This window comes from Acanthisitta chloris, unplaced genomic scaffold (assembly GCF_000695815.1).
Source record: "Acanthisitta chloris isolate BGI_N310 unplaced genomic scaffold, ASM69581v1 scaffold44589, whole genome shotgun sequence".
NCBI classification, from domain to species: domain Eukaryota; kingdom Metazoa; phylum Chordata; class Aves; order Passeriformes; family Acanthisittidae; genus Acanthisitta; species Acanthisitta chloris.
The window spans coordinates 57,444-80,642 of NW_008690537.1; the positions used below are offsets into that span (position 1 = coordinate 57,444).

Consider the following 23,199-nt stretch of genomic DNA (forward strand, 5'->3'; position numbering starts at 1 on the left):
CATTCCTTGAAGGACAGACAGATCCACTAACAGGGATTTAAGATGCTTTATGAGTGCTGGGGCTGACAGTTAACATGAAGGCTGTAGGAAGAAGTGTATTGATTACCCAGGATAAGTGTGGAAAGGTTTGTGAGCTGTAAGCAAAACGGAGAGATTAGTTTAGCACATCCTAAGAACTGGAGCCGAGTGCAGACTTGAAATTGAGGTGGTTTGATTGACTTAATCTTGCTACACCAAATGTTAGCTGTTTCAGTTCTACAGTCTGTTCTGCAGTCTGTGCACCTGCACAAGGTAATTCCTCAGGTGGTAATGTAGCTTGAGATGTGCTGATTGCAAAGGAAAATAGTGTCCATGTTCCCCAGGACTTCAATAGAGATATATAGTCACTATTTATTGCCTTGGCCTTAAAATGCCAAAGCCTACCATAATTTTCCTCTCCCAGTTTTCATCCTGATGATAAATTTTGTCCCTTCCAGAGTACAGCCGACGCCTGAAAGAGAGAATGCATCATAACATCCCCCATCGCTTCAACGTGGGGCTGAACATGAGAGCAACCAAGTGTGCAGTGTGCCTGGACACGGTGCACTTCGGCCGGCAGGCGTCCAAGTGTCTGGGTGAGAGAGAGCAGTGTGTGCACAGCACAGCCTGACTGGGGGGTGGAAGGGAAAAGCATCAGCCACCTAGAACAGATTTTCAGTGAAAGCTGAAGAAAGGACCAAGTATGAAGACTTTGAAAGTAGTTGGTGCAAACATTCTACACTAGAAAACATTTGACGGTTGAGAGGGGAAGGAGATTCTTGGAGGAGCTGGGATTTGTGTGATGGAAGTTGAGGCAGCTGTGTGATGATTTTTTTGTCATTTAACAGAAGTCCTTCTTTGTCCTTTTGTCAGAATGCCAGGTGATGTGTCACCCAAAATGCTCAACTTGCTTGCCAGCGACTTGTGGGCTGCCAGCAGAGTATGCCACACACTTCTCTGAAGCTTTCTGCCGGGATAAAATGAATTCTCCTGGTCTGCAGCTGAAGGAGCCAAGCAGCAGTCTACGTCTTGAAGGGTGGATGAAAGTGCCAAGGTATAAACAGCAATCTTGATGCCATGTCAGGTGCTGAAGTATTTGGAATAGTTCGTTATATTATCCTGGCCCTTACAATGAGATAATTGGTACATGCCCATTGCCATTACTACCACTGAAATTTGTCTTTCTAGGAGTTGCATGCTTGCTTTGTGTAGAATCCGAGCAGAAAGTCCAACATGGCTTTGTGCTTATTTTCTTCAGGAATAATAAACGTGGGCAGCAGGGCTGGGACAGGAAGTATATTGTCCTGGAAGGAACCAAAGTGCTCATTTATGATGCAGAAGCAAGAGAAGGTAACTTAGCATTTCTAGGAAGAACATATTTTTAAATCTTCAGATATTGTTTGAATTGAGAGGCTTAAAGGTTGTTACTGTTTGCTGTGGCCATACCTAACTTAGCTAAATCATCAGTATGAAGGCAACGTTGGTTTTCTAGATCCTTAACAATTTTGTTAACTAGCACATCATACTAATCCAGCTGTGAAGCATCCAGTGTGCATCCACTTCATTTTGCTATCACAGTTATTTTCTTGCTACCTTTTGCTCATTCCTAATCTCTCTCCCCATCCTCCTGCAGCTGGACAGAGGCCTCTGGAGGAATTTGAGCTCTGCCCTCCTGATGGTGATGTAACTGTTCATGGAGCTGTAGGAGCTACTGAGCTTACCAATACAACAAAGACAGGTGAGAATCTTACCTAGCTGAGGTCAAATGGATTTCATCTGGCTTGCCACCAGTTAGCCTGACCAGAATTTTCGCCCTTTAGCTTCCACTCTGTAACTCTGTGATGTTGAGGTTAGCTCTCTCTGAGTTAGGGGAGTAGCTCAGCACTCTAGATCTAGTTACACACAGGCTGCTGCTTCTGTCGTGGTAGTCAAGCTGCGGTTCATATAATCATCGACCCAAATGGAAGTAAATTCTAAGAGCGAAATAAACACTCGGTTTATTTAAATTCCTCCTCTCTCAAGTGTGACGTGTCATAACTCATGCCAGCATTGTGCTCTCACCAGAAAGCCATTAACTCAGAAACACTGTGGGGTGTACACAGTCTCTCATTATGAAAAATGTTGATGTTTGGATTTGTATGTACTGAACAGAACTGATGATGAGATTCTGTATGTCTTTGGCTTTAACATTAAAGGTGCAGACTGTTAAACACAAAGGTTTCCATAACCTATTTTTACAGATTTTTCTGAAAGAGTACAGGGAAAACTTCAGTCAAGTGGCTGGTTTTGTATTTTTTTTTTCACAATGGAATTTCTTTCTCTTGAATAAAAGGCAATACGTTATTTTTATTTAGTCAAGTCAGGATTGTATGTATGGATTGCATACCTCCAGCTGATATGTAGCTGTGAGTAGCTAGGCTGTGCAGGACCTGTAAAGGAGAAAGCAGTGTATAAATTGCCATGGTAACATGTCATGATAAATACAACTTCTCTCCAATGAGGCTGAAAGGTGTTGATTTTAAGTCCACTGACAATATTCCAAAAAACTAATCTAAGTCTTATTCTATCTATATAACATCTCAGATGTGCCATATATCCTAAAATTGGAGTCTCATCCACACACCACTTGCTGGCCTGGTAGAACACTCTACCTGTTAGCACCCAGCTTCCCTGACAAACAGCGCTGGGTCACAGCACTGGAATCAATAGTGGCAGGTGGGAGAGTTTCCAGAGAAAAAGCTGAGGCTGATGCTGTGAGTATAAAAGTTTCATTTAATAATAAAATACTCTGGGAGGGAGCAGAGTTTTGAAAAATATGTTTTCAGTGTTTGACATACTGAGGTTTAACTGAAGGTAAGTTATTGCTTCTGCCTTGTGATGTGCAGTGTGAGCACCAGGGACTCACTGTGAGACTGATGGTGTATGTTACAGTGTTCTGCTTTAGACTGGGGCAGTGTAGTCAGAGGATCCCCAAATATCTCTCTAGTTCCAGCAGAGGAAGAAGAACAGTTAGTATGTGACTTAAATCCAGTCTCAGGAGGTGCCACCTTTTAAGCAAACCTTGAAATAAAGAAGCAAAAACTCCCTCCTTTCCCATTCATATGGAGTCAGAGGTGTTTTTGTTTCTCGAGGTGGGGAGGGGTGTGTGTTTTAGTTTGTTTTATTCCTGATAAGAATAAGAGGTTGAACAGTTTTGGTTTGTTTTTGGATAGCCTTCTCCACACTGTTACACTGGTAACTACCTTCTGGTAAAGGGAAATTGGATTCAGTGGCATTGCATAAGAAAATGTTAGCTCTGGAGGCAGGGAATATCTGACTGGCAGGAAATCCTCTCTTTTCTCAAGCTTGCATTTCTTTTGTCTCTGAGAAAAATACATGCTCCCACCAACATTTGTACTTTTCTTTAATCCTTCCCCTCGGAAAATTCCACTGCTCTGTTGTAGAATACTGGGGGAAATGGAAAGGAAAGGAACAACAGTGGGTTCTGTCTGAGTTTAGGATAATTCAGCTCAGTTTGCCTTACTGTGTTTCAGATAGATAAAAGTTTACTAAGTGTTTTGTAGGAGGCATCCCTGCAAATTCTAGCTTGCTGAGGAAAAGAAATCTGTGCCGAGCTTTTTGCCTGCCTGAAATTATGGCCTTAAATTGTTAGAATACTCATGGCTAAAGAGAAAAAGATTAACTCAACAAGAAAAAAAATCTTTTTGTCATTTGCAGAAATTGCTGGGGAACTCCCTGCTGAAGCTGGAGGGTGAAGACCGTTTGGATATAAACTGCACAATGCCCTTCAGTGATCAGGTAATGAAATGTTCAGTTGGGCCTTTCTAAGTGGTGGATAATTCATCCATGGAAACATTCATAGTACCTTCATGACAATAGGTGTAATTATATGCTTGTCTGTGGGTTTGTTTTTTCTCTTCACTGCTAAGGAATATAATCCAAGTTTGCTCTTGGAGCATTCCTTGTTCTCCTCACGTATTGCTATTTTTTCCCCTGTTGTAGGTAGTACTGGTGGGTGCAGAAGAAGGTCTCTATGCCTTGAATGTACTGAAGAATTCCTTAACGCACATCCCAGGAATGGGTGCTGTCTTCCAAATTCACCTCATCAAGGACCTGGAGAAGCTACTCATGATAGCAGGTACAGGGCTGTGTGTTCCCACTGGCTCTGCAGTGGATAGATGGCAATGGCTTTGTGCTGCCAGGAGCACTGTGGTGCCAAAGGACCTGGATTGCCTTTGGATTCATTACAGGCTTTTGTCTGGTTTTTTGTTAGCACATTGGCAGGAACCCCTGGCTGTGGTTAATGCAGTTGTGTCTGAGAATTGCTGGTTAATGAGTGTGTGAACGAAGGCTCAGCTTGAACCTTCATGAGAAAGTGTTTTCTTGGTTTCCAAGGCTGAGGGAGGGAAGAACCAGAGATAAAGCATTTCCAGGTTAGAGGTCAGTTGTCATTATAAGTTCAGTCTGAAAAGTGTGGAGCTGATCAGTGAACATCTGATCACTGCATGACCTTTCTTTTCTTTCTGATGTAATTAACCATTTAAGCACCACCATGTGACCACTGTGGCACAGGGCCAGCAACTCTTGCTCTGAACATTGATCCGTGTAACAAAGCTGGGAGGCTTGTCATGATTTAAGATTCCTTTATGAAAGGAACACTAGCTTTAATCTCTCCATCTGTGGTTTTCCAGAGATAATCCTTCCCACACTGATGTAGGCATGCTGAACATTAGGGTGTATCTTCATCCGAAAGCCCAAATTATCAAGTGTCTCTATGGCATTTGTAGGGAATGAAAGACAAACTCTCTCTTGTTCTGCTTGTTCTATGTTTTTCCATCCTGTAAGGATTTAAGCTGTCCATGCTTTATTTGTGTCAGGGTGGCAGAGAACAAAGCAGAGCTCCCACATGCTGAGGAGAACACTGTTACTCTGCTGATGGAGTCTAAGAGGAACTGTGCTTGGGCTATAATGAAATTTATTAGAGTAGCTCTTGGAAATCCACTGCCAGTTCTGTTAGCGCAGAGAAGTGAAAACAACTTCCACTGAAGTTCTGAAATGTAAAATAAAACTTCCTGGCTAATTTTGAAGTGTGTCCTGCTGAGGCCATGGTTGCTGTGATCTAGACCTTACCAACACTACTAATTCACAGAGAGAATAGTTGTCCTCCCAGTGGATTTACTGCCTGTTGTTGGAGTTGGGGTTTTGTAAGTTTTGTTTCACTTTGAATAGGAATAATATGGAATAGATTTTACATGGCACCTTGTGACTGTTTCCACAGTAACAGCCTGTAATGATGAGTTGCTGCTTAGATAACAGGACAGAGTTTTGTAAAGAGTAAGGAGTTCTGCCTTGATGAACTGCAACCATTTTTGTTTCCAGGAGAAGAAAGGGCTCTGTGTCTTGTTGATGTAAAGAAAGTGAAGCAATCTCTAGCCCAGTCTCACCTCCCAGCCCAGCCTGATGTCTCACCAAATGTCTTTGAGGCTGTCAAAGGATGTCACCTTTTTGCTGCTGGCAAGGTAGGCTATAGCTCCCTTGTGACCCCAGGTCACCTCTTCGACTGCTCCAAGTTTAGTAGTCATCAAATCAGCATCTTTATTCCACTGGCAGCACAGCCAACGCCTATATTCTTGTTTTAAATGTATTTCTTCACATAAGCAGAGTGTATGGGCTGAGGAGAGGCTGAGCTGGAGACAGTATGGGGGATCATACTATATAGATAAATTTCCTCAGGATGCCATGATGATACAGCCTAAACTGCTGGATAATAGTAAATCCAGCGTAGCATGGTACAACTGCTGCCTCACCCTGACTTCAGTTTTGAGATTTGATAGTTTGTGAATTCCATCCACTGTTTGTTCCTGAATGTCACTTAACAGTTTCCAGCTAGCGAATTTCCTTAGGTGTTTGTATCACCTGACAACTCTTGATGTTTACATCAGTTCCCAGTTCTAGTATGCAACATTTAACAACAGCAAAAATCCTCACTAACAATTACTTCTACAGACTATTTTGGTAACAAACTGAACATTATTCATTTCAAAATCATGTGCAAGGTAACAGTTTCAGGGGAGAAATGTAGACCTAGCCTATCTGAATTTGTTATCCCTTTTCATGAAACATTTTTTCTGTGGTAAACCTTCTAATTTTTTATTAACTTTTTTCAACTATAAAAGAAACCACCAAAGTTGTTCCAATTCACATTATTTTCTGAGAATGTGAAGAGGCTTTTCATTATTTCATGGATTCACAGTAATTACTCTATTAAGAATGTACTTGCATATCTCTGCAAAGTTCTTTTTGTGGCAGGAGGTGCTTGAATCTGTTTCACTCACTCAGCATTAGAATTTGCTCTGTGTTGCCCTCCTGAATGGTGCCTGTCATCTTCTTCACAGGTTGAGAACAGTCTTTGTATCTGTGCAGCCATGCCCAACAAAGTGGTTGTTCTGCGATACAATGAGAGCTTGAGCAAGTTCTGTATCAGAAAGGTAAGCTCAGGAACTCCCTACAGGTAATCACTAAGCCTTTGCTTTGGAGCAAACATCTAAAAGCTTTCTGCACGCATGAGAGCATTTATTTGCCAGCTGAAATGATAACAAATTGCACTGTGCACTGACTCAAAGTGGAGTAGGCAGCAATTTCCTTTAATAAGAGTTGGCATTTTTGGAGAGATGCAGAGCAGAACTGTGATTTTATGAGATATTGGACTCAGCTGTAATTGTACCCTCACATATTTACCCCCAAAAAAGGCTTTCTGAATTATCCAACTGTCTTAATTACCCTCACCTCTGTTGTCTTTGGAGAAATCCATAACAAATGACTGCACTCTTTGCAGTGATGGAAGCAATGGCTGAGTTTGTCCTACTGCACCAGTGAAAATCAAAGAGTATCTGGTATTGTTCCCTCACAGGATAGGCAGCTGTTTTCCAAACTTACCCTGAGTCACATGTACTTTATCCTGGCAGCAAACAAGGCAGTGAGGTGTGGATCTCACATGGCTCTGTGTAACCCTCCTGTGGACACAACACCATCCACCTGCAGCACTGCTACCTGGGCAGGTACTGCTGCACTCTGCCATGCAGGGTGGGTCAGCAGAGCTCCTGCAACTCCCTTCAGCCAGCTCTAGGTGGGTCACACTGAGCATCTGACCCACTACTCCTCTCAAAGACAAGCCCAGCAAATTGTCAGGAATAAATTTTAGATGCTCGTACAGATCCAGAAGAAAACCCTCCAAAATAGGGATCTCTTCTCAGACAAAGAGTTAAAACACCACCTGCCCTGCAAGGGCACTCAGGAGCTCCATGTCCTCTCCAATTTGTAAATTAAGGGATGTTCCAGTCAAACTCCACATCCCTGTGAGGTTCTGTAGGTGACTTTGGAGGCACTGGTTCAATTTACAGCCTGAGGCTTTTTCCCCACCTAGTGCTACATGGGCACTGCTGTAGGGAAGCAGTGGGCATAGTCATGCAGCTCTGGCCTCCTCAGGAGGAAAGATGTGTTTGATGAGATCTTGGCACAAACGGTGTGGATGCCAATAAACCTGGAACACCTACAGGCATTGTATCTGATACCAACTCCTGCTCCCCATGGAGCAGCAGCCAGCAGGAAACTCTGAGGCTGTACAGCCCTGTCCTCTGACAAGGGCTTGCATGCAGAACATGCAAAGGCAGTTTTAGAAGGCAGGTTTTCCTTATCTCCACCAATCCAGACAACTGAATTTAGATCCTAACAGGCTGGCAGCGAGCCCAGAATATGCTATTCTCCTCTGCCAACTAAATTTCCAGATAAACTAGGAATTATGCAAGGAATCTTGTCCTCAGAAGATCTGCGGATTGTGTGTTGTCAGAGCTATCCTAGCTGTTCAGTCAAGGCAGGTCTTGGTGGACAACATCTCTAACACTGTACAAAGAAGGAAGGGAGATTGTGTATGTTTGTTTTCCTTTTGCTTATGGAGCCATCAAGCTGATCTCTGAAGTGTTAACAGCAGGGATGCTTTAGGGAGCTGATTCTTGCTGTTGGGAGGATCATGGTATGGATGTGCCTATTGACAAGACTTTTACTCCACTGGTTATAAGCAGTTTGGGACTTGACTGGGGTCAGTCCTGCTGCAATTGTCTTGGCATCTTCTGTCTGCCTTTCCAGCAGCTGCTCTGATTCCTGGTGACCAGGACACCCAGGCATGGAGGTCATTGTCCTAGTACAGCTGTGCTGGAGCAGTTCTGACTGACAGAGCTCCTAGTGACAACTCTGTCCTTCAACCCTGACTGCTCAGTCCTGCTCTTATGTCTTTCTGGGACACTGTCCAGACAGGCAGTCCTTGGTATGGCTGTGACCTGACTGTGAGCAGGGAGATGCTTCCTACTGCTCCAGAAAACTGAGCTACAGAGCAGAACATCTTCCAGAATAGTGTATTACTCCAAAAAGGAGGAGGATCTTATTAGGGTTAGCACCTGGAGCTGAGCTGATATGGTTGAAGTATCAATGATATAAGTAGAACCTCCAACAAGACAAAACTTTCTTCTAGCAAGAGTTGTCCATATGCTTTTGAGAGACTGTTAGGGACTTTCAAGTTGCCAGCTCTCCCTTTTCTAAGGATAAATGTAGCAATGTACAATCATCCAGAATAAGCATCATCTGTAAACTGTTACAGTGAACTAATATCTGTCCATACTGTCCTCTTTTCCAGGAGATTGAAACCTCTGAGCCTTGCAGCTGCATCCATTTGACCACTTACAGCATCATCATTGGAACCAACAAGTTCTATGAAATTGAGATGAAGCAGTACACACTGGAGGGTAGGAGACAACTTCTGAGGAATGCTCCAAGTGGCTCCACAAACTCTTTTGGTGGGGCTTTTCTAAAGCAATTAGGGAAAAAGTTGATGCTGATCAAGGTGTTTTCCCCCAATTCTCTTTGCAGAGTTTCTGGATAAAAATGACCACACTTTGGCCTCTGCTGTGTTTGCTGCTTCCACCAACAGTTTTCCAGTCAGTATCATCCAAGTGAACCCAGCAGGGCAGAGGGAGGAGTATCTGCTGTGTTTCCATGGTAAGTGGTGGGTGGTTGTACAGGTGGGCACTACACCTGCTCCCTGGCACAGGAGCTGCAGAAGGTACCCAAGTGCTGCTGAATTTTGGGCGGTTGCTTCTGCCTTACTTATAAGTTCTCTGTGCTGTGGCTCAGTTCCTGCACATAGGCTTCTGTGCCTGAAGGGAAGGACTGTAGTCAGTGGTGTGAAGTGCAAACAGGTGTTTGATTATCCTGGTAAAATGCTCAGGGGTTTTCAGCCTTGGGCTTTGTCTGGTTTCCATGCAGACAGATGAGTCTTTTTAAGCTCCTTGTGATGTAATAAAAGAGGGTGTTATTTTTTTTTTTTGCATAGCTGCTTTTGTTGGCTCTCTAGGATAGTGTCATGGAATATGCACAGGAAATCTTCAAAAGCCCACTAGCAGTAATTTGGGGTGATTAATGGTAGGAGTCTCATTGTCTTCCCAACTGTAGATTAAATAATAACTTTAACAGACCTAGAACTGCAGCACCTTTTGGCCTGACAGTACTCCTACATCTAGCCAGTTCTACTTCAGTTGGAATAATTCACAGACTCTGGGATTTGCAAGATACTCCCTGCACCCTATCCCTGATAAAAAGTCCAGGGGCAACTGCCTTTGTCTATGCAAACATAAATGAATACAATTCAGGCACATGCAAATGATGTGATACGACTTTTCTTGGCAGAGTTTGGTGTCTTTGTGGATTCCTATGGAGGACGCAGTAGGACAGATGACCTGAAGTGGAATCGCTTACCCTTAGCTTTCGGTAGGTGTTGGTGGACGTTCACTTGGATGGTGGAAGTGACTGACACTGGGAAGCATCCCTGTGGGATGGGTACTCTGCACTCAGCACTTCTGGTTCCTTTTCCCTCTCCCAGTTCTCCCAGATTGCCCCATGATTTAAGCTCACTATCAATCCAGATGGCAAACGTTCTGAAGCATAAGCAATTTAAGGAAAACTAAAACAGAGTTACGTTTCCTTAATGTTCCTAGTCTGACACAGATTGAACTGGCTAGTGGAATTTTTAACAGTGCTTGGAAATGTCTGAAGTAGTCAGGAATACATGATGGCAATGTGGTTCCCTCAGGCCATTCGTACTGCCTAATGGGATTTTGTTCCCTTAATACTCTGCTTTTAATGCTTTTTTCATGATACTTTGGTTAGTAAAGTCCTTGAGACAGAGGTTCAAAGCAACAATTCTTTAAGCTTGCATCTCCCCACGTAGTAATAGCATCTGTCTTATTACAGAGACTGTATTCCTCCCTTTTCCCGTGGGGCTGTGAGACTCTCTTGTGCTCATTGATGTGTTTTAGAAGTTTTTAATAGAGAATTTGTTTTGTATTTTTCTTGTCTTTGTGCTGCTCCTCCAGCCTACAGGGAGCCCTATCTGTTCGTGACCCACTTCAATTCCCTTGAAGTGATCGAGATTCAGGCACGAGCTTCTCTGGGGTATGTTGCTCTCATTTCATTCCCTTGAACAGCCTGCGTTGCAGGAATGTATGCACTTGCCAGGAAAAGGTAACATGTTGCAATTGTAAAGGCTTTTTCCTGCAATTTTACCCAGAACCCCTGCACGAGCCCACTTGGAGATACCAAATCCACGGTACCTCGGGCCTGCAATCTCCTCGGGAGCGATCTACCTGGCCTCCTCCTACCAGGACAAGTTACGGGTGATCTGCTGTAAGGGCAATCTGGTGAAGGAGACCAACAACGAGCAGCAGCAGCAGCAGCAGCACCAGCACCAGCACCACAGAGGCTCCTGAGCTACACGCAGGTATGATGTTGTCAGGGTGTTACTGTCCTTGAGTGTCTCGTGAGCAAACTTCCCTCCTGATGCCTCTTCCCCTGGCATGGTGGGGTGTCCTTGTTCCATACTTAGGTGGCGGCTGGTGATTTGCCAGTTACTGTAATCCTGGAATGGAACAAGGAGTAGAGTCATCGATGTTTTAAAATCCAGAAGGCAAACAAACATCAGCTATAGGAATATGTGGAGAGTCTCCACAAATGTGTTGTGACCTTGTGCTGGCTTACTCAATGTTGAGATAGAGCTCTGACTTTAAAGCTTGGTGAGCTCAGATGCTGTTGGTATGACACTAAACATGGCTTGGCAGTAACAAACTCTAAAGCAAGAGCCCCTTCCTGTCACATACTGAGTCTGCCTTAGGGAGACAGCTGGGAAGTTGTGATATGTCTGCTCAGCAGAACAGCAATACTTCAGACAGGTGAATAAATCCTGGGGCTGATGGTGCACTGTGCACAGGACAGTGAGAAACTGCGGCTTGTAGCTGATCCCAGCCTGCCCTGAACAAGTTTTAGTGTCTTTCATATGGAAAAGAGAACAGCTGACATGTACGAAAAGCTGTCACTTTCTGGCCTGTTCCACACACATGACTTACATTAGCAATTCATTCAGGCACTTTACCAGCGTGGCTAACATGATGGACACTCAGCTACCAAAATATCTCTGTCCTGTCCATCTTGGCTCAGGGAGAGCTGATACTTTTCTCCTGAATGCTGTTGGGTGTCAGAAAAGTTACATTTCTGCTGAAAGAAAACATAAGGTGAGGTTTCTGTCACTCAGCTGTTCACACCAATTCTTTTTGAACGACAGCAGCCCGAACAAGAGAGGCCCTCCCACCTACAACGAGCACATCACCAAGCGCGTCGCGTCCAGCCCGGGGCCTCCGGAAGGGCCCAGCCACCCTCGGGAGCCAAGCACACCACACCGGTACCGCGAGGGCAGGACGGAGCTGCGCAGGGACAAGTCCCCTGGGCGACCACTGGAGAGGGAGAAATCTCCAGGGAGGCTGCTGAGCACCCGCAGGGAACGGTCCCCGGGCCGACTGTTTGAAGACAGCAGCAGAGGAAGGATGCCTGGGAGTGGTGCCAGAACTCCTCTTGCTCAAGTCAATAAGGTAAGCCAGGTGCCTGGAGAACTTCCCTGTTCTCAGGAAAAGGCATGTCCGTACTGCAGGAGGGCTGGTGGGACTGTAAAGTACAAGAGCAAATCAAATCTCCCCCCAGCTGTGCCTCAGCTTCTATTAGAACAGAACCCATATGGTGTCACTGGCCCTGTGACCACCTGCCCTGGGCTAGTTCTGCAAAAGCAGCTTCGTCCTGGAACAGGCTGAAAGCAAAGGTGCATTCAGTAGTGGAAATCAAGTGGTAGAGGATTTGAAGGAGGACAATGCCTGGAGAATGGAATGTGGGAGCCTGTTGTTCTCAGAGTGATGCAGACAGTGCCTGCCTTTGCCAGTGTTGAAGGATGATGGCTCCTGGCAGCAGGCAGCTCTGCAGGAGCAGCGGGTGAGGTACTGCTGCTGGCACCTCGTGCCTGTGAGAGAAATAGCTGCGACTTGTAACTGTCATTTTATTTCCTTGCCAGGTCTGGGACCAGTCTTCAGTGTAAGTCTCAGCTAGACAAAGTTACTCATCTTGACCTGCAGGAAAAAAAGGAAATATACTGAGTATATGCACTCCATCTGTCTGCTGCCCAGTTCCCAAACAGCATTCCTGGGCCAAAGCTCGCTCCGCAGTGGGAGCCGTGACGCTTTTGAAGATCCTTCGCAGTTCAGTTAATTTCTCTGCACTTTCCTGCACTCCTGTTTTTGCACTTTGTACTATTGTTACTCTTTCAAGCAGTTCATGAACTTTTTGTATCCACTTTAGTCCCTAGTAGTTCATTAAGGAAATGGGACTAGTGTCCTGCCCTGGGTCGTTACTGTGGTTAGCACCCCTTACCAGAGAGTTGGTCATGGTTCTGAGACCTGCTGGGAGCCCCTGATGGCCTGGAAACACAAGGGCCAAGGTGAGTGAGTCTTTCAATAGGAGCTGTGATTGGATGTTCTCCACAGAACACAAGAAAAATTACATCTGATTAGTCTGTTCACCTGCCACTTCTGAAAGTTATTTTGTTCTCACTAAAATTGCTCTAAAGCAGCTCTGATGGGGAGGGAAGAACCCTGCTTTAACCGATCCCCTGTGCCCGGCCCTGAGACAAAGTGCATTACCTATAAGCTACTGGGTTGTAAGACTTTATCCAGGTCTTCTGCATGACAGTTCACTGCATGCTGCTGCACCATCACTGGCTGCTCTCTCCTTTTAGGTTGCTTTGCTGAGTAGTGTATTGTACCTCACTTGTAAATTAACTGAAACCTTTAGATTAACGCTGCAAAATAACCGTTAATTACTCTGGAAATTTGGCAAGGAAGAGTTAACAAGCCTTATTCTATGACAAGAGTTACAGTCACGCTTGTGTTCTCCTCTCAGCACTGGACATGGTCCCTTCAGCAATGACATCGAGGTCCTGCCAGCCTCAGCTCCCCCCAGGGAGCAGCCTGGGCTGGCTCCTCCCGTGAGCTGTAGCTTGTCGTACAATAAGCACTGGTGTCATGGCACAGGACACACTGAGCAGCTTTGGCGGTTCTGACACACCTTCGCTTCCGCGTGTCTAACCTCGAGCCTTTTATTGCTTCCTCTTCTCTTTTGCTGTGAACATGAAGCAGAGAGCAAATGATTTTCAAAGCAGGTTTTTGACCATTCACTCTGCAATAGCAACATTTCTAAGTGAACAACCATGTTCTTTACAACTGGAAAGAGCAAAACTGCATCCAATCTTCCCTTGGCGCCACACTTAAAACTTCTGCTAGTCCCTTGCAAGCCTGTGCTAACCTGTTCTAGAAACCCATCAAAATTCCAATGCCTTGTCAGTGCCCTTTGGCGAGTTTCATGAATATTGTATTCCGTTCTCTTGTCTGTTGGGTTATTTTAGGTCAGATGATTTGGCAGGAAACTTGCTGAAAGTTTTTGTCTCCTGGTCTGAATATTTTGAAAGGTCACTGAGATCAGTCTTTAAATCTTTGCATCTCATGGAAGATCTTCAAGACCTCAGAAATGGGCTTGTTGAGTCCTGAAAGTGTATATCTTGTGTCTTGTTCGTGAAATGCTTCCTGCTATAGAAATAGCTCAAAGGACTGTACATATTTACAAGAAACTTTATATTCGTAACAAAAGGGAATTGAATTGGTTTCTACTTTTTTATTGTAAAGTGTGCGTTTTTCAACACTAGCTTTTTGTTTTACTGGTGGTTGTGGACAGCCATCTTCAGACACTGGAGGGGCCTCAGCTCAGTCCTCCTCGCTCCCATGAAGAAATATTGTAACATTAAATTGCAATTGAAGCTTGTTAGCATAAATGAGGTTTTAGGTCTCTAAAAGTACAGGATTTTTCTTCATTACCTTTTGATTATTGACAAGGGAGGGAACCAGAGGGACAGTTCAAAGCTCCACCTGGAACGTATTGAACTTTGTTGTTGAACAATAACCAAATAAAACAAATAACTATCTTGACTGGCATGGTGAAATGACCCCTTCCTTCTCTCTGGAGTCCCTCTGCCCCTGCTGCCCCACACCCAGCACCGGGCTGGGAACCCACGGGCGGCACAGCCTGGCAGTATTTAGCATTTAATACTCATTATTCCCTGAACAAGTAGCGTAAGTGGCTTCACAAAACCAAGAATGTTCACATGAACTAAAACAGGCAGATTTGTCCAAATCCTATACTAGAGCAGCAGTCAGCTGCAAACACCTCCAGCTAGATCCTGCCTCACATGTCTCACCAGGGATGTGGGCAGAGGTAAACCATGTGTGAGTATCTGGGAAAACAGTCTTGCCCTGGTGAATGACCCACACATCTTGAACTGGAAAAAAACATCTTAATTAATACTAGTGTGATCTAATGACAGGTTTGGGATTTATCCCAGCAGTGTACTGGTAGCAAAGCGGACGGAGACAGTTCCTCATCCCACTGCTGTAACATACTGGTGCTTTAAGGCCTAATAGCTGCAACTTTAAAAAAAAAGACCATTCACAAATCCAGTGTCAGATTGAGTACAACCTGCAGAGTTACTGTACAGCTCAACTTACACCTGCTGGGAAAACTTGCTAGATCAGACTTAAATGTAAATACATCTATTTTTAACTGAACCAGTTTTTACAGGGTCTGAAGTATTCTTTCACAGGAAGAGGTTTTTAATATTCACACTGCTGCCTACAGTAACTTAATTTGTCCTCCTACTGTTCAGTGTTTTTGGTTCTGTGCACACAGCCACCCCCTCAGCCCCGATAAAGGGCTTGTTGGAGGGTGTGGGGGTGGGTTACTAATGGCTCCTCTTACGTTTTGGTCTACATGACATTCTCCATGAAAATGCTCTACATAAACCCCGAGCTGCTTGATTTATCTATTGTGCCTACTATGATGTATATGATGAAATGCTGACTTGTTCAATGTTCCTTTATTTCTTTTACTCTGTGCACAAAGAATACTTATTTAAAGCTCATTGTTGCAGTCCTATGATGCATGATCCGAATTGTAACAAAGCTAAACTAATCCAGAAACTGGTGGAGTAAAAAAAAATTAATTATTTATCGAGCCTTTTGATTCCCCAGAACCCTACACAAACTCATGTCAGCTTGACCCTCACATGCTGTGCTGAAATTCAGGGGATCGGGGAGGGCAGGGAGCTCTTATTTCTGTACTGGCTTATTCAAGAGTCCCCAAAGTGACTGTAACAAAAGTCTCTGCATCTACCTTAAAATGTGCTCTCCTAGCAACAGCCAAGAATAAACATAACAGCACAGACTGTGAGCTGTGGGTGGGGAATGTAAGTGAGCTAATAAATCCAACTCTTGATCCAGCTTTTGCCTTTGGAGGGAATTGATTCATCCCATTGCAATAAGGGGAATGCAGTGATTAATCTAATTCATTCAGCTGTCAAACAGAAAACAACCCAGCAAAAAAATACAATAAAAACACCCCAAAACCCACCCCCCAGCAAAAACCAAACCAACCACCCTACCTCTTCCTTCAGCAGCCCTCCTGCAGATGCTCCTACTGGAGAGAAAGGGGCCTGGGGGGGCTGAGGGGTGGCTGTGGCTTACCTGAGGAAGGTTGTGGCTCCTGGGAATGGCAGCTGAGGTCACAGATGCCAGGGAACACCTCACCTTCATCACCTGCTGCCCCTGGCTGGAGAGGCCCTGGGGCCTGCAGACAGCTGTGCTCGCTCACCCCATGGGCAGGGAAGGGTGGAGGTGATGGATCATCACTCCTGCTAGCCTGAGGTGGTGAGCTGGGGGGACCTGCTGGTCACACAGCCTGGGCCCCCACCCTGCGTTCTCCTCCCCCACAGCTTCTTGGGGCTGCAACAGCTGCAGGTGCAGTGGTGGCTGCAGCCCCTGCACTGAATGCTCTGCCAGCTGAGACAAGGCTAGGAAGTGCAAAGCAAAAATAACAATAAAAGAAAGCAGCAGGGACCTATAAAATAATTGGTCCTGTCCTGTGGTTCCACCATACCAGCACTGATGAAAAGCCTGGAGTGAGTCATGCATGTATGGAATTGGGAAAAAAAAATCCACAAAGTTTAGCATGAACTGATGAGCCCAAATCCATGAATACTATTCAATTGTGCATGCTTTCACCTGCTTTCCAGGTCTCCATTTCTCAAGGTTTCAGCTTCTTTAGTCTTTGACACGTGAACAATTTGGTTTGCAACTAGGGAAAAAAAAACAACCCCAAACTTATTAAACAGCTAAACTCCTTTTCTTCTATCAAAAAATTAGTTCTGGGTCATTCAGATTATGTGCTATCATTTTCCTGTGGGCAATGAAAGCATTTAAGAGGTCCCTGCAGGACCTCTGTCCGCTAATACACTCTCACAGCTACTGTCTCTGAACACAGCTAAAAACATTTGCCTCTCTTGCTGACACTTATCCTACCAAACAGTCCTGCACAAACACCTTCACTTGCTTTGCTGCCACAGCATTTAACCTGCACTGGGCCTCGTGCAGAGCACAGCTTAGCCCCACAATGAGCCCTGGAAGCATTTCCTGCCAGTGCCTTGGCCAAGCACTCCCAGCCCATCACACACAGGCTGCAGCTGTGGCACACAGGCCAAGCACAGCTGTGAGCAGAGGAAGGTATCAGGGCTCACCTGTTCACAGCCACTCAAACCATAAGTTCTCCTTCAGTTCACTGAGCAGCTCAGACCACAGATCACAGACCATGACTATGGTTTGATGCCAACAGAACATTCACAGGAGACCCCACATGCTGCTGCTGTGAACCAGCTCTTGTGCTTCATGACATGGGGCACCAGCACACCTTTGCTGAGCTACCAGGGAAGGAGAGAACATGTTTTAGCAGCAGCAGCATCAAGCTGGGAACCAACAAAGAATGGCTATAGCCACACACTTATCTACCAGCACATATCTCTGCCTGCAAACAGCTGGGTGTTTGCATTGCAACAGGAGTCAATCCTGTCAAATTAGTTAGCTGGAACTGTTATGATCTGCTCTCCAGTCTCTGCCACTGATGCAGCTTCGTTCACTGCCCTGACACAACCAGCTCAAGCTAAAGGAATGCTCCTGACAGAGCACAGAGGCCTCCCTGCAGTACCTGCTGCTGTGCATCACACATCCCACAGCCTCTGCCCTGACCCGTCAGTTCCTCGAGCTAAAGAACACTGCAGGGGGCACAGGTTGTCCCCCTCCACAGCTGGACCCAATGCCATGCATGTGCCTCTGCCCCACACACCTCATCCAGCCTGCAGTCACACACTGTCAAGGACAAAGGCTTGAGGAAAAAGGTATGCTTGAAGAGTGGCTGCTGGTACAAAGAGAAGCCATGGGAACCTTCAGGCCCATTTCAAGCTTTACAGCCCTAAGACACTGTCACTGGAGCTTCTAAGTAACTGGCCTCTTGTTCTTCCTGTAAACTTTACATCACAAATAAACACTAACAAAGTCCTACATATTCTTCACTAACTCCAAGTGGACAGTGTTTCAAGCTGCATCTGTGAATGAAAAGCCTGTACAGCCCATCAAGGCATAAAACTGCAATCTGGCAATCAGAGGCTATAAAAAATAACAACTGCTGGCAGGCAAGGTTACCAAGGATGAGAAGGGTAATAACAAAGCAAGTCACCCACTTTTCTTGAAAATGTTTTATTTGTTTCTAAAGAGGCTGAAAACAAAAGCAATTCTGTAGGTCAGAATACTAAATATTATCCATAGCACAGAATGAAGACAGAGTTTTCAGAGAAAACCATTGCACTAGACCCAGGTCTAACTCAGCTACTGAAAGTATTGCAACAAGGCTGGTGAACAGAGCCCAGGATGGCAGAATACCCTCCCGCTGTGGCTGGCTGCACTGACCCCTGGCTGCTGCAGCTCTCTCCCCACTCACACTCCTCACCCATTTGCCACGTGCTCTCCTCCACAGTGGGACGGGGCTGGTTATCATTGGCACACTCACGGTGCCCCAGGCACAAGAACCACCCGAGGGGAGGGCCCAGCAGGGTCCCTCCCGCCCTGGCTCTTCCCGGGGCACACTGGCAAGAGGTTTGCATTAATGTTGCATTTGTTTTGGGATAAAACAGGCTGCGAGTAGCAAGGACAGGCAGCCTGGTGTTACTAGAATCACTTAGAAAACAGAGAATAAAAAGTTGCCCGGCTCCAGCCCTGGGCACAGAGGGCTGTGGTGCTGCTGCAGCCAGTGCTGCAACTGCTGACACGGAGGGACGAGTTTGGCCACTGGGACACGGTGACTTACAGTCACCTTCGGGCTGTTACTGAGGAACTGATCCCTAAATTGAATCCATTCATTTCCTTATGGCTACCTATCCCAGCTTAAGGAAGTCCTCATCAGTGACAGCAAGAAAATCCAGTTCAACAAGCAGATTACTGCAAGACACATTTACGATTTACAGAAAAATCCAGCCATAAAAACAACTGTCTTTACCAGAAATTCCTCAGGGGAAAAGTTGTATTTCAGTTCTCATGAAGAGAAAAACTACAGAGCTATTCACAGTAGAAACAGTGCACCCCAGTCTACTGTAAAGTAATAACGAGCTTGTAGGTGATTGTGTTGCTGACTGTGCCCAGAAAAGGCTGCTACAAAAAGATCATCAATATTCACACTTACTTCAGCCATGCAAGTCTGGGACTTGCTGCTGAAATAATTGTGTTTGATGAGTTATGGAAGCAGTCATGATCTTGTTTTTGCTGAGTTATGCTCAAATAAGATTCCATGAGAATCCTGAACTTCCTACACTTTGGGCTGGCAGACTCAGTCTGCCTTGCTGCTAAAGCTCTTTGATCTGTTCCTGCCCTCACATTTTTCAGCCTAATTTAAATTGGTGTTTTTTTAACTGAGCTGACAACAGGCATTTGACACCTTTGCCACCTGTCCAGTTGCCATGAAGCTGCCATTTCCAAGAACTTCCAAGGTGGGACTAGGAAAATAAGGCAAATACAGGAGGACGTGGAAGTCTCAGAAACAATATGAAATCAGAGTTCATTTGCTACAGCACAGAGCAGAAGTACATTTGGTTAAGTGAAGCTTTTTTTTTTCTGAGACTGCACTGGCCCAGAACAATTGGTCATGAATGACTATGATGCTCATATTGGCTTGTACAGCAAAGTAGTCACATACTTCTTCTTGTAACGATGTGTAGCACTAAGCACCATCACTCCATCCTACAGGAGATGGAAAACAAGTGAGCATGGGGCATGGTTACCTAAAAGCTGCACATGAGGAGAACATGCCTTGGCCTCTCACCTTGATAGAAAGTGCGTAGAGATGGTTCAACATGACGTGGTTGGGTTCAGGGAGCAGAGCAGGATCGCACTGGAAAGAAGAGAAAGTGAGACCGTGTGAAAATAACAGAACTCACAGGTCACTCATCACAGCTGATGGGTGACAAACACCATCTGTAACCAGCCACACCCCAGCACATCACTGCTGCTTATGCTGAGGCCATCACAGATACAGTTTCAGAATCATAGAATCAACCTGGTTGGAAGAGACCTCAAAGATCATGGAGTCCAACCCTACTGTTGTTACTAGACCATGGCACTAACAACCCAAGGTCCCTCTGGGTGAAACTTTCTGCACCTTCACAGCCACGGTTACCTCTTACGTGCTCCTGGCACATAACACACATAACAGTGTCCAGTGGGAAGATTAAGGTTTGGGGAGAAAAATAGCAATCTAGTTTGCAATTTTGAAGAGAGTCAAGTAGAAAAATAAATTTACTCCAGATGAATCCATCTAGACATAGGAAATAAGGAACTTACCAACATGACAACTATCCTAAGGCTTTTCCTGAGCTGTTTGTTCCCTGTCTGTACCCAGATTTTTCCCCCCCATCTGTTCCCACCCTTAAGGGCATTATTCAGCAAAAGTAATGTACTCACAGAAATGCCTGTGTCCTTATTCAGGATGACTTGCAACAAGTGTGGGGGGAGAATAGGTGGTGATTTAAAGCGCTCCTCTGCCTTAGAGACATAGGGCTCCTGGTGATAAGGTCCTGGGGGTGAACTTGACAGCTCTGCCACAGAGATGGTAAATATTTAATCTTAATTAGTCTGTAAGAATATCTGCTCTTTATTGGTACGGCTTTAGTGGTAGTCCAAGTCAATCTTCACATGCAGCCAAAAGAAATCAATGGCACCTAAGTACAATAACTGCAGCAGCTGATGCAGTGCCAGCGGATCAGTCACTGCCCAAGAGGGGATTTAAGATGTCCAAAGTCTGTCTGATTTGAAAAACGATCTGCGAGGCAGCAGAGTTCTGAGGGCCTCACTGCACTTCAGAGGTTCCTGTCATCTCTGCCCAGCACTGCTGCAGACACTGCACAGTGCAGGCTGCTCTGCAAGGGCACCACCAAGGGAAGGACACAAACACGCAGTGCACCCGGGAAAGGCAACTGCTACTGCGTGCAGAGACAGGGCAATGCAGAGAGCTCTTCAGAGTCCAGATCAGTATTAGGAAATGCTGTTACAACACACAGGGGAAGGCATCTACTAGAATCTCCTCCTGACTTTGTCTCACAAATAACACTTTCTCCAAAAAGGCTTTGTCCAGGGCAAAGCTGCACAGAGCAAAAACTAACCACACACACCTTCTGCCTCAGGTTCAAAGGATAGGTCTTCTGAAGGAGGATGGTAAGGTACTATGTCAGTTCTGATCTCCATCCCTACAGAGCTCTATGAAGAGCAGGTGGCAAGGCTGACCTCAGACACAGCTCAAGCTAAATCCTACCTCTCTTCCATTACACTAGATTATGAAACTTTAGACAAAAAAGGCATTTTTATACTATTATAAGATACAGATAATTTATACTACGTTCTGAGGATATGGTATACTCCTGAGCCTGTGTTAGCACTACTAAGATGCACCTAATTTCTACCTCTTCATGTGCAACTTCTGACCTCCTCAGCCACCTAGGAAGTCAGAATTAGGAGCAAGTTAAGCTGTCAGCATTGATTTCATGTGGTAATGCAGAGATTTATCCAGCAATGTGTGCCCTAAAACCAGCCACTTCACATTGAAGGGGCAAACAAACAGCTGCTAAGCACTCATGGCTTCCTCCTCATCAGATACACAGTGGTCTGTGTTGCTGTCAGAGGCTTCCTCCTCTCTGCATTCCACATTCCTCCTCTGTGCATCTCTGACTCCTGCACACATCCACAGGGCCTGACACAAGGGGAGACTCATCTGTACTGGAGCTTTAACTCCAGATAAAAAGGAAGATGAAGTTTTCAACAGCATTAAAAAGTGTGATACAAAATTACCAGTCAGCTCATACCAGACATGTCTGAACATTTCTGGGAGTCCACCATCAAAGCATCAAAAACTTCAAAGTCAGTTTTCTTCACCTGGATGATGTTGTTGACAGTACCTAGCTGGCTGGTTACTACTGGCTGGGAAGAGACAAGATAGAAAAATCAGAATAGAAATAAGCTTATGGAACTACTAGAGTCTCAAAATTACACAATCAGTGCTACCAAGAATGAGGTATACGGGTATTAAAATATGACAGAACCAGATACGAAAAGAGCTCAGTTAGTGTTGCATTATGAGCACGTGCAGGATTAAGGACTGGGGGGCAGAACGTCAGCTGAACCCACCAGGCCCACAGCATTTGATCAGTCTTGGGCTATAGGCTAAGGTCAGGTCTGGGCTGAAGAAACTAAGTTTCACTTCTAGTTCTACATGACTTTCAGTGCCAGGCTCAGACCTGCAAGGCCTGATGTAGGACACAGAATGGCTGGCACTGCTGGTTTATACAACGTGAAGGCTGAAGTCCAAGGCAGAGGGTTGAAAGAGCTAAATGGACAGCAAGGTAAATTCTGAGAGCTTCTGTGAGGTTTGCCAAGACAGCAAGAAGACTGGAACCAGCAAGTGTGAATGCTGAGTTCTGAAACAGGTAGGGACTGCTGGGTGGGCTGGGGTTAAACCTCATTTTACAGCAGAGGAAGAACAGGCCTGGTAGATTTTGGCACAATTAGTGGACTATGAAGAGATGTAGAGTAGCAATAGCAACACCCTGGCACAGAGAGCCAGTACAGCACAGCGAGATCTGGGCTGTCAGCAATGCTACAGTGCTCTAAAAGGCAGTTTGGCACTAGACAGGAAAAGCCTGGCATTACTTATAAACCAACGGGCAAGAGAACCTGTCCCATGTTTGTTACATCACCTGCCCTCTGAGGCTCAGACTGATGCTACCACCTAGGCCAGCTGGGATCAGAAATCTCTCTCTCAGCAGCTTGAACTGCACTTTCTACTGTTAACCAATGCCTTCTCACTGGAAGGACCAGCCCCTGGGAGAGAAACCAGCCAATTTCTCATCTTCAGGTGCCTCAATCAATAAACAGTGACTCAAAGCAAACATTACCTCTGCAGGATCATGTGTCCACTGCCCATCCACAAAGAACTTGTACTGGTGCTCTCCTTCTGGCAAGTCCAGGATTGCCACAAAGTTATTGTGACTGGAATTTAAGACAAACAGTCAGCCATGAAATATTCTGAAAAGTACATTGGTCTATAAACTGTGACACAAAGCACAAAGCCTCAACGTGCAAAACCCTAAAAAGGCAGTGCCACATTTAAGAGAATCTCTGATGCAACCTAAAGGTAAAAGATCAAGTTATTATTAATGTTAATGACAATTTCCTGTGACACTAAGTCCATACACACTCAGTATCACTCTCCATGTAACTGGCAGATTTGTAAAGTCACCCTCACATCTTCATGCTACTTGTTAGTACACAAGACCTCATTCTGTCTGTG

At 45.2% G+C, this 23,199-nt stretch overlaps 2 protein-coding genes across 3 annotated transcripts in view; one reads left to right on the plus strand and one right to left on the minus strand.

Annotated features, from left to right (window-relative positions):
- The window catches only part of CIT (citron rho-interacting serine/threonine kinase), a 69,790-nt gene extending 57,274 nt beyond the window's left edge, over positions 1-12,516 (plus strand). Inside the window, 16 exon segments of the mRNA XM_009081826.1 lie at positions 477-614; positions 892-1,072; positions 1,277-1,368; positions 1,652-1,756; positions 2,602-2,771; positions 3,736-3,816; positions 4,021-4,156; positions 5,398-5,537; positions 6,414-6,506; positions 8,705-8,813; positions 8,938-9,066; positions 9,754-9,834; positions 10,440-10,518; positions 10,634-10,843; positions 11,681-11,984; positions 12,455-12,516. Coding sequence (XP_009080074.1) covers positions 477-614; positions 892-1,072; positions 1,277-1,368; positions 1,652-1,756; positions 2,602-2,771; positions 3,736-3,816; positions 4,021-4,156; positions 5,398-5,537; positions 6,414-6,506; positions 8,705-8,813; positions 8,938-9,066; positions 9,754-9,834; positions 10,440-10,518; positions 10,634-10,843; positions 11,681-11,984; positions 12,455-12,478 — 2,072 coding nt within the window. The 3' untranslated portion in view covers positions 12,479-12,516.
- Positions 12,517-19,354: 6,838 nt separating this feature from the next.
- The window catches only part of PRKAB1 (protein kinase, AMP-activated, beta 1 non-catalytic subunit), a 6,414-nt gene continuing 2,569 nt past the window's right edge, over positions 19,355-23,199 (minus strand). The window contains exons 3-7 of one of the 2 annotated variants that reach the window (XM_009081829.1): positions 22,805-22,898; positions 21,716-21,830; positions 20,322-20,455; positions 19,684-19,752; positions 19,355-19,601 (exon numbers count right to left, since the gene is read on the minus strand). In XM_009081829.1, the coding sequence (XP_009080077.1) occupies positions 19,524-19,601; positions 19,684-19,752; positions 20,322-20,455; positions 21,716-21,830; positions 22,805-22,898 (490 nt within the window). In that variant the 3' untranslated portion in view covers positions 19,355-19,523. Of the gene's footprint in view, positions 19,602-19,683; positions 19,753-20,321; positions 20,456-21,709; positions 21,831-22,804; positions 22,899-23,199 lie in introns of both variants that reach the window. The other variant, XM_009081828.1, reaches the window with a different exon arrangement.